General features: G+C 45.1%; 2 protein-coding genes, 1 long non-coding RNA gene and 1 other non-coding gene across 11 annotated transcripts in view; 3 read left to right on the top strand and 1 right to left on the bottom strand.

Moving 5' to 3' along the window:
* The first annotated feature begins 3,014 nt into the window (after positions 1-3,014).
* cetn3 (centrin 3) lies at positions 3,015-5,814 on the top strand. Of its 5 annotated transcripts, none has more exons than XM_019885409.1 (5): positions 3,031-3,164; positions 4,098-4,233; positions 4,447-4,561; positions 4,649-4,840; positions 5,568-5,814. In XM_019885409.1, the coding sequence occupies exons 1-5, from the start codon at positions 3,151-3,153 to the stop codon at positions 5,609-5,611; spliced, it is 501 nt and encodes a 166-aa protein (XP_019740968.1). In that variant the 5' UTR covers positions 3,031-3,150; the 3' UTR covers positions 5,612-5,814. The 5 variants fall into 5 exon arrangements, with proteins under 5 accessions (XP_019740969.1, XP_019740968.1, XP_019740967.1 ...); XM_019885408.1 differs by having other exon boundaries at positions 4,095-4,233; XM_019885407.1 differs by lacking the exon at positions 3,031-3,164 and adding an exon at positions 3,371-3,475.
* Positions 5,815-5,853: 39 nt separating this feature from the next.
* trnat-agu (transfer RNA threonine (anticodon AGU)) lies at positions 5,854-5,927 on the top strand. Its single transcript has one exon. It is a non-coding gene; the product is annotated as a tRNA-Thr (tRNA).
* The window catches only part of LOC109525124 (uncharacterized), a 6,878-nt gene continuing 2,196 nt past the window's right edge, over positions 5,927-10,608 (bottom strand). The window contains exon 2 of the long non-coding RNA XR_002170081.1: positions 5,927-8,731. This is a non-coding gene — a long non-coding RNA (uncharacterized LOC109525124). The remainder of the gene's footprint in view (positions 8,732-10,608) is intronic.
* The window catches only part of mef2ca (myocyte enhancer factor 2ca), a 14,046-nt gene continuing 12,032 nt past the window's right edge, over positions 8,595-10,608 (top strand). For 3 of the 4 annotated variants that reach the window (XM_019885380.1, XM_019885381.1, XM_019885378.1), the window contains exons 1-2: positions 8,595-8,705; positions 10,038-10,143. The gene's annotated coding sequence lies outside the window, so the exon portion shown is untranslated. Of the gene's footprint in view, positions 8,706-10,037; positions 10,144-10,224; positions 10,417-10,608 lie in introns of all 4 variants that reach the window. The other variant, XM_019885379.1, reaches the window with a different exon arrangement.

Here is a 10,608-nt window from a genome sequence, read left to right as displayed (position 1 = left end):
GCAGATTGGAAGCAAAATGGCAGATTTTTTTTTTTGTCTTTTAGGGGCAAAGCTTCGACACATGATAGGCATGTCTACTCATTTTCATGTTGCTAAGTCATACTGGCTTTGGGGATTTTTTGTTATTTTTTTTAATTGTGGGACCAATTCATTTTTGAAGAACCCCTCGAACTGTCCAAATTGGCCCTAAAATGGTATATTTGATCCAACTAGGGAGACTTCCTGTCTTGTTATTAGGACAGGGCTTCTTGAAGCTTTGTTTGTGGGTCTACTCATGATCAACATGCCTACCAGGCCTTTCATCACTAGAGAGTGCTGGGGCGGCACTTTAGGGTATTTCAGTTAAAGGATAAAAAAAAAAAAAATCTGAAGAGCTGTCAATAGGTTCCAAAAAATAAAAATAAAAGATTGGGGGGTGTCAACTGTGTTGAAAGGCAATAATTTGACATATGCATTATAACGATAAAAGCCGAAGAGCCCCAAATGAAAAAAAGATAAACATGTCAAGTCGTCGTCATGCTTGAACAAAATCAACAACGCTGCTATCAGACAAACGTAAAAAACAAATGAGGCCTTGCTTGTTCAGTGACCTTAACAGCAGAAGGTCAAGTCAGCAGTTTTGAAAAAGGTCAGCTATCGGGAGGCCATCTTGGATTTAACGACGGCGAGCCTCTCAAACGAAGGCACGACGACACACGTGCACTGCTCGCAACAAGGTCAACCAGGGTGGAGCACCCGATAGAATAAAACAGAACAGGACAACAAGTAACGGAATAAAACAAGGAAAGAATAAAATGAGGGACGAGAAAACAAAATCAAATACGCTTAGAAATGCATGTTGAAAAAAGAAGCGAATAGAAGGAGCCATAAGTTCCAAACAGAGCCAAAAGGGCCGCCGATGGAGCACAGTAGAAGTTTGTGGAAGCACAAAGACCACGTTGTCACCTTTCGACACATTTGATTTGTTTTTGTTACGTGTGCGCATGTGTGTGTGTGTGTGTGTGTGTGTGTGTGTGTGTGTGTGTGTGGACAGGGGGTCTTTGTGCACACTCAGGGGGGAGTTTGGTAAGGAAGGATCGACACACACACATTGTTTTTGTTACGTGTGCGCATGTGTGTGTGTGTGTGTGTGTGTGTGTGTGTGTGTGTGTGTGTGGACAGGGGGTCTTTGTGCACACTCAGGGTGGAGTTTGGTAAGGAAGGATACAAGCACACACACCCAACAACTAAAAAGTATGTTTCATTTGTGAATAATTGGAATTAGTTTGGATTTTAATCAGTTTGTCATGTTTCTACGTCAAGTGTGAGCTTAGCGGGCGAGTTGTTGGCATACGGTATACGCTAATGTGTGGATAGCACGCATGTAGGTAAAGAACAGCAAGCAGAAAATAATTTGTTGCTACACGCTGAGGAAAACATTGTGAGCTAACAATGCACGTTAATGCTAAGGAAGTTTGGAATGCTAATATTAGCTTCCAATGTTAGCTTCAGGGCAAACTTTTAACATTAGAGTAGAGTGACAAAACGTCCTCTTTTGCCCGGACATGTCTACATGTTTATACCCTGTCCGGGGTGTCCGGGCAAGTTTTTATAAATTCATGAAAATGTTACCGGGATGTGTGACGAAGAAACTGGCTGGGGAAGAACCCGGAAAAGAAGGCAGCGGTAGTTAGGAAAAGTGTGTGTGGAGCAGGTACCCTCAGTGACAAGCGTGACTGCCATAAAAAAAGTGTTTTCTGCTAAAATGGGATGGAATGAAGCTCCAGTTGAAAAAGCAAACAAGATGACATCCCTTTAATTCGCCTGTGTTTCATCGCTGTGGTTGAAGTCACTGGACCGAGTAGTGCGTGAGTGAAGACATAGGTCGACTGAAACTAGGCACTGCTGGCTTTATTTTGTTCTTGTTCATTTTCTTGTAAAAAAAAACGACTTAGCATTGTTTTTCTGAAATATGTTTTGGGGCTATGAAATGTTGAGCAACATTTGCGTCACCAAAACACACATGTGCAAAAATCGATCCCACCCCGGCACTTTATAAACCGCTTGAGTGCACCCCAGGGAGCTCGTCCTTCATCTTGGGTGTGCGTGTCAATGTGTTTTGTGTTACAGTTGTGTGCCAATTTTTAAAAAGCCCTGAAATAATCACTTATCATTATTAGCAATCCTCAAGTTTTGACTTTTATCAGCACAAAGATAGTCTGGGTGCCGCTCTGGAAACAGGAAGTGAGTGACAAGCGGCGAGACTTTGAGTCTTTCCTGAGCTGTCCCTTCCTGCAACTATCTGGGGACACACGCATGCGACGGAGGTGATAAGCGTCCGTGGGAACGTCATCCCAGTAGAAATCCACAACAATGATCGAGATCAATGCAAGGCCGTTCCATCCGTGTGTGTGTGTGTGTGTGTGTGTGTGTGTGTGTGCGTGTGTGTGCGCGCGCGCGCCATGGCCACTTGGGGGCACTATAATACAGACATACTGACTGATAAATATACACTCATGGCTTTTCAGTAAATTGCAGTAATATTAGTCGTTTTAGCAGTCTATAAAGAATATATGGCGGTGGGTTTTGTTACATTACATACAAATTTATATCAACACATACTGGGTGTATTATATCCCCAAATTGGTTGAATCGCAACAGTCAGTGACAATAAAGGCTTTCTGTTCAATTATAATTTAGAATTATATATCACTGTTAATAATTATGTATTCCATAAAATACCAACAACTCTTCACTTTGCACTCATTAAAGAAATATTACTGAGGGATAATTGTACAGCATTTTATTGTAGCTGCGTTTGCTTGCTATAAGTCCTCCACAAAAATATAAATACTGTATATCTAATATTTACCTGGTATTATTTATTTTGTTTTAAATGTATTTAAATCCCAACTCAAGGGTAATCGGATACGCGTCATATGCTGTTAATGTAAAAACAACAACAACAACAACAACAATGCCACCGACCAATCAGATCCCTTCGTATTGTTGCCTAGTGACTTGTCGGCCAATAGCAAGCCTCCAATCGAGCGCGGACAAATGGTTTGCTGGCTCGCCGCTCAATGGCGGTGTTTGTGTCGCTTTTTGTTTGTGAGAATGTTTCAAGTTTAAACGCGACTTGGCCTCGCGAGCGTCACCAAAGCCGCCAGCATGAGCGACTCCAGGTAGGTCAACGTGACGCCACATGTTGTGCGGTGACGTTAAATGAAGCTAAGGTAAGTGCGTCTGTTTGACGCCGCTGACGGAAGCTAAAGTTAGCCTAGCCTGCTAGCTCGCGATGTCTGGCTGACATCAGGCACACGTCGCCGGACGAGACAAATGTCGTGTTAATGTCACAATTAATGGCGTCACGTCGGGGGGAGGGTGGGCGATTTGTTGTCGACCTACACCACAAAACAATATGAGAAAAACCTCGAAGTTGACTCGTTGGCAGGACGATGAGTGAAGAAAACGAAGACGCAGACATATCGCAAACGTGAGATAAGACTGACGGACAACAAGGCTCATTTATGCTTATGTTGCACACCCACCATTTTTTTTAGTCGGAATAATTGTCCATTTGGGGCGGATTTGTGCCTTTGGGGCGGGTCAAATGTTGCAGTGCCGCTGGAAACTGCCGGGGGCGCTGTTGACGATGCAAAACTTAAAAACCTAATGGACGTGATGGGTTTACAGTGTGGTTGTGATTGGAGCGACACATATTTCCGTGACGTCACTTGTATTTCCGGGTGGCTAAAGCTCGAATATTTTCATAGAGAAAATCTTTGGATGTCATTTGACGTACTGTATTCTTAACTTTGGGCCAAAACCTCTCATGTCACAATTTGGTAAATTTTGGATTTTTATCCACAAATCCATGCTATTGGGTCAGTAAACACGTGTGTGTAAAATTCTTTTTCGAATTATTGACCAATTTAAAGTGTTGTAAATGGCAGCCTCTGATTGGATTGGTCTTCTCCTTCGGAAATGGTTTTAAATTGACTGTTACAATTAAATTAGAGGCATCAGATGGGGCCAGAGAAATGTTTTTTCAAAAGTCCATTTCAATAATATCTGACTGTCAGTTTCAACATATATTTCCTATTGTTGGGCAGCAGCAGTGACGTTTCAGCAGACAAAAGCAAACGGAAGAAGAGGAAGGAGCTGAGCGACGAGCAAAAACACGAAATACGGGAAGCCTTTGAGCTCTTCGACACCGACAAAGACAATGAAATTGACTACCACGAATTGAAGGTGACTTAACGCCACAAAATTTCATCCTCAAGTAGTGCAGGGTTTGTACTAGTCCCTCAAGTGGGTGATATAATGTTAAAACACACACTTTAAAAAAAAAAAAAAGATGGTGCCGTGGTTTTGAGAATCAGCTCCTAGGGCAAAACATTGATCACTTATGGACATTCCCTGCTCTGGTGGACTCTCACCGGTTATTATTTGTTTGATCATCAGGTGGCGATGCGAGCGCTGGGCTTCGAGGTGAAGAAGGTGGATGTCATGCAGATCCTGAAGGACTATGACACGCGAGGAACGGGCAAAATAGCCTTTGAGGACTTCAGCGAAGTGGGTGAGTAACCCCCAACCCTCCCTCAACATGCGTACATGGGGTACACGCTGACTTGTGGCGTCGGGCGGGGGGGGACCGTGTGTGCAGTAAGTGATCTGATCCTGGAGCGTGACCCCAAGGAGGAGATCCTGAAGGCCTTCCGGCTCTTTGACGACGACGAGTCGGGAACCATTAGCCTGAGGAACCTGAAGCGCGTGGCCAGGGAGCTCGGCGAGAACACCAGCGACGAAGAACTGCGCAGTATGATTGACGCCTTCGACGGCGATGGAGATGGCGAAAGTAAGTCTCCCGCGTTGCGTTTTCTCCGCAATATTTAGCCGCGTTTGACTGCCTGGTGATTTGGTCTCCTCCCATGTCAACTTTCACAATCAAGTCTGCATGAAAAATAGAAACACAAATGGCAAGAACACTGACAACATTAAATATCGAAAATCAAGGCAAAATATATTTGGCCCTTAACTCCCGACAAATTTCTTCGTACCGGGCAGCTTTAGTCCAAGAATGTCTCTTCCTTCAGCATGTTTCTGTTGAACAACTTTAAGGTATGATAACTTTTTACTGTGATCTCCTACTGTTTAATTCAAAATAAGGAAGTAGCACAATTGTGTATTAACTTGATGTTTACTTGGGCGTATGTGTTGAACATTGCAGTAAATAGCTGCTTTGTGAAAATTGGCACGTAAAATACAAAAACTCAACTGTGAAATTCTAACGGATCAAAACAAAATGACTTGTACAAAATTTCTGTCCTCCCATTTTAAATTCCTACTGCCATTAATTGCACTCATGACATTGATACATTTTTCCAACTTTTGGGGTTAAAACCAGAGTTCTTACATGGCTACATGAGTGAGTCGATGTTTTCCAACTGACGAGAGTCAAACAAGCGTACATTTTTAGCAACTGAACATGGTTCCGTGGTGTACCTAATGATGCGGCCGCCGGGTGTTGCATTGGATTGTAATGAGTTCGAAACAGGAAGTGACGGCGTGCGTTTGTCTGACAGTCAACCAAGAGGAGTTCTTGTCCATCATGAGCGGAGCGTCATGAAGATGTTATCCGGCCGCACTTCCCCCCCGCAAGGTTGCACGGTGATGAACTTTGCATGTGATGATGTCACAAGCCGAACATTGTCATCCATGTGGGAGGAAATCTTTGTGCAGGTTCGTTTGTGTACACGGTAGTGACTTGTTTTATTTATTGGAGTGAAGTGAATAAATGATCCTTGTCAGTGACTGCAGGCCACTCTTGAATCGCTGTACCATTCGAATCCGTGCTCTAGGTTCATAGGTGGCGCTGTGGCTTAGTTGGTTAAAGCGCCTGTCTAGTAAACAGGAGATCCTGGGTTCGAATCCCAGCAGTGCCTTTTTTTTTTTTTAAATAACCACACATAAATATTAATTACAATCATGTTTAATTCTGAGTGATTCCACGTTAGATGTGAAAAAAGTACTGAAGCATTTAAAAAGTTTTTATTTGGTTTTGTGCAGACCAGTTACACCTGCCGCATCAGAAATGTCAATTTTCATCGACATGTTAACTTATTCCTGGTGAAATATTTTAATTTGCGGCAAACCGTTATGCCACGGCACACACTGGTTGGGAATCCCTGCGCGAGAGTTTGCCTAAAGCTTGCTTACCATGTTAACCCTGCCTCACCCAATACACCCATGATAAATGGGAAATTCGGTCCGTGTCCCCAGCGGGGCGCTGTGGAGCACCCCCGCCCCCACCACCCCCCGCACCTCGCCATGGCAACCAGGCCTTGCGGTGCTGAAGGTCAGCGGCCGTGTTGCCTCGGTCGGGACTTGCCCTCACACATGCTCAGCTGTCAGAGGCTAAGGCCAGAAATAAACCTGGCCTGCAGTTCCTCCCCGGCTACGACCTCTAAGAACCCCCCCTCAGCTGCCCCCCCCCAACTTTCCACGCAATGACTCCACACACTTGCAAGTTATTCGACCCAGCTTCAGCTTCTTGTACGAGTACGCTCTCGCTCTTTGTCCTCGTGAATGAGACAATTCAGCACACTAGTGATTTTACTTTCTTCAAAATAACACTCTATAAAAATGTCCTTTCTAAAAACACAGGAATAACATAATCCCATAAAATGTAAAAAAAAAAAAAAAAAAAGAAACCGTGGTTTTAATGCTGCAATCCAACCCGTTGTGCTGCTCCTTCGAAACATTTAGCCGTTTTCATGCTCAGCTTGCGAACATCACTCGAGCCGTGATTGGTTGTTACCTGAGGCCTGAGCACGTGATATTGCGCGCGCTGGACGCCCCACACACCATACTAGTGACTCCCTATTAACACACGTTCAGCCCAAGACAAAATCCGCACAAATGCACATAGTGGAACGCACAGTGTGTATGTGTGAGCAGCTGGCAGTAAATAGTTTGAGCTATGCCAAACCATGTGACGACACTTGCCCTTTGACCTTGAGTGGGGCGAACTTGGCGAGGTTGACATCGCCGGCAAAGCGGGCCTCGATTGGGTGGGCGGGGCCTCTTGCATTCTGTTCAGTGACGATTGGCTGATGAGACGAAGGTGACCACAAAGTAGAAAAGAGGCAGCAGACAAACGAGGTCGGCGACGTATCACTTGCAGCCATGTTCAGTGAAGGGCCTGACCCTCTTAAGCTGGCCTCTAACCTCAATATCACTGGCGGTGACATCACATCTCAAGTCCTGTCAAGTTTATTTGTACAGCTCTTAATCACCAAGGAGTCCCAAAGGGCCTCTCAGGGCCCACAGTTGGCACACCTTGGTGACGTGCCCAGATCTAAACCCCCAAATAGGACAGGGAAAAGTTCTAAACCCCATTTGAGGAAAAATTAAATTTTGAGAAGAGACGACAGACGGACGAGCCGCCTTCTCGGATGTTCAGGCTGCAATGGATGTCGCAAGTAGACGCCTTCGGAAGTGCTTCGTCAGGAGAGGAGGAGGGGGAGGGAAAGGAGAAGTGGCAGTACAACAGGCCTACAGGTGGTTTGATTATAAGCAAGAGTGTAAAAATAAGCCTTCAGTCAAGATTTAAGGATTTTTTTTTCCACAGGAAAAATGCTTAAAATGTCTTCCTGGCAGCTCATCAAAATGTAAGTGTAAATGTGGCTTTAAAAGGAAGCCAGCCGGCTGAGCTTTATTTTGAAATGTCGCAAGTGGATTTGTCAGGAAAATTAAAGTCTGTATCGAACTTCAAGAAGTCGGCTGAGTTTTGTTTCATGTTCAACCAAAACAAAAGCAAATGCCGTCCGGCCATTGGCAGCCAAGTCTGAGAGTTTTTGGATTGCCAGCCACGCACGGCACTCGTCCCACCGTCCAGATTGGTTTACGCCGGACGCGCGGCTGTCAGCGCAACTCGAAACCGCGGACCACATGATTGGTCCAAAATCCGCAGAATTCTTCTGGTGATAATCCTTCAATCACCCGTTGAAGTGCTGAATGTCATCATAGCCTGCAAAACTTGCTCATGGCTGCCATGTCACTCAAAAGCAACACAACTCTCAAGATTTCCTCTTAATTTTCCAAATGAGATTTGGGGTTTTGCTGGAATGGGGTTGGAGTGTCGCGAATCTTTGTGAAGCCGTTTGAGATACTCTTGTGATATCCAGGAAAAGAAATTGACGTGATTCTCCTGTCCTAAAGCCTTTCAAAATAAATCGGGTTCTTGCTGGCATCCAGCTGATCATGATTGATCGCAATGCTCATATGAATTTAAAAAAATTCCTTCGATCTTGGCCACCTCAACTGTTAAAAGTCGTTTAAAATCAACTGAGTTTCAACACGCACACACAGATGCACATTACCATACATACACACACACACACACACCACATCAATGACGACTCAGCTAAATTTAGAAGGAGTGACAACGACAGGTGAGCTTCTGTCAGGGAGGGTGAGGGTTCATGTGTGTGCGGAGGGGTACTTTGGGGTAGGAGGGGTGGGTCACAGGGTGTGTTGTTCAGGGAGGGGCGGCGGGTTTGGACTACATCTGACGACTGGGCTCGGAACGCTGACCACTTGTGCATCGTGCCTCCTCAAGCCAGCTGGTCTGGCTTGCCGACTTGTTTGAGACGAGGAATCGAACAGGGAACCCACAGCTGGACCTGGTGGCACCTCTTCCTGGTGAAGACCACACAGCGGTGAGTCCACGTGCCAAACTCCTCATCTGTACAGGAAGTGACCGAAAAAAGTGTCTTTTAATGTCATCACGATAACATGCTAGCACAGTTAGCAATTAGCCAAAAATGCTCCTAGTGCCAGCTAGTCCGCCATTTTGTGTTACGAACACATACACACAAAGGATGCCATTGTTAGAGTTTGACTATATATGGTAACATGATGTCACTCAAGTTTGGATCTGATGGTTTTTGGGTTTTTTTGATGGCGGAAGTGAATTCTGTGGACTGTCTCGTCAACTAGCTTTCTTAAACAAGTATTTGCGATGAACTCTTGCCTTAAGAGAACAGGCTTACTAGTTAACTGCAAGTGACTACTGCACACCGTCTCTTTAAGATGGTTGAGTAAAAGTCATGACTTAGTTAGCTAAATTTAGTGATTCCATCATATTGTCCATATAGGAAGACTATTCTCGCAGGTAACGAACAAAGTAATTAGCTGACTTCTTGTGATGGCAGCATATATTCTCTGATCATGACTACTCAAGTTAAACAAAGAGACACAGCTAACTCAACTTTTTATGATTTACCATCTCATTACTCTGCTCAAGATAAACGAGCAAGCAAATTAGCTCACTGCTACCATTTTTGATGTACTTTAATTACTTTTTGGATCATGTCCTGTCATTTGGATGGCTGTTTTGGCTAAATGAACAAGCTAACTACAAATGCAGCTCAATGTGATGCACATAAACCCAGATGGGAACACATGGCCAAGGAGTGAGAAGGGGTTGGTATGGCCACCTGTGGCCACCACATAGTTCCGCCCCTGGAAATGTGAACCTATTTACTGTTGAAAAGCTGGAATTCTGAGGAATTGTTAATCCCACAAAAATATCCAAATAATTAATCGGTGTTCAATAAGTATTGATTAATTTAATTAGTGATTGATTCATCGTAGTTGGCATTTCATGTACAGATGTGTGATTCAGTGGGAAGCCCAGGGGCAGATTACATTGACATGGCAACACGTCAAAGCTGCTATCCAATGAGCCAAAACATTAGGAACACTCAGTATGACCCTCAATTGAACAGAACACGACGAATGATCATTAGCAAAGACTTGATTAGAATGATTGGCTTCCAGCCCCTTGGTGTACCTAATGAAATGTCTAGTAAGTGCATCTGTGTGTCGAATGTGTCCACTGAGTGGCGCCAGTGCACCAATCAAAAGTGTTGATCAGTTTCACTTGTTGAAACTTGTTTTCTCCCGCAACTTGAGTGACGTCCCTGATCTTGTGCGTGCGTGTGCTCATTTCCTGGATGTGTGCGGCCGTGCGTGCGTGTGTTGTCCAGGTGGTTACGCGCGCGTGCCCGGGCTGGATCGCCGCTGGACGGACACTCGGGAACGAGCAAAGACTTGTGGCGGGAAAGTCATGCTGCACTAAAACACGCGTCAGAGGTGAGCCCCTCGAGCGCGTGCACGTGATTATACTCCCACGCGCGCGCCTCATCAAGGCTAATCCGTCGTTGCGTTCGAGAGGTCCGCGAACGCATCGCGTGTTGTGTTGAAGTCGTCCGTCCGTGGAGCTCATTCGTTTGGTGGAGTGTTGGGACTTTTTGCGTCCCGATTGCGGAGCTCTCCAGCCCGGCTTTGCGCGGACCTGCGGCTGGGACCGGAGCCCTCGGTTCCGGCACGACTCGGACACATGCCGACCGGAACAAGTTTGACTCGGTGAGACGACTGCGAGTCAGTTATTCAAGAGACGCAATCATTAGCAATAATCAATTTGAAATAGTTTGCCTGCTTTAAAAAAATGAGATCTTTGGAATGCTGTTGTTGATGTTGTCATTTCCAGTGGCGTACTTAAGTGGTTTGGGGAAAACTCTAGCAAGAACCCCGCCCCACACCCCCCACCCACCACCC

This window comes from Hippocampus comes, unplaced genomic scaffold (genome assembly GCF_001891065.2).
Source record: "Hippocampus comes isolate QL1 unplaced genomic scaffold, H_comes_QL1_v1.1 scaffold600, whole genome shotgun sequence".
Taxonomy (NCBI): Eukaryota; Metazoa; Chordata; class Actinopteri; order Syngnathiformes; family Syngnathidae; genus Hippocampus; species Hippocampus comes.
The sequence above is the reverse complement of the archived record's forward strand: the minus strand, read 5'-3'. Positions and strand labels throughout refer to the sequence as shown.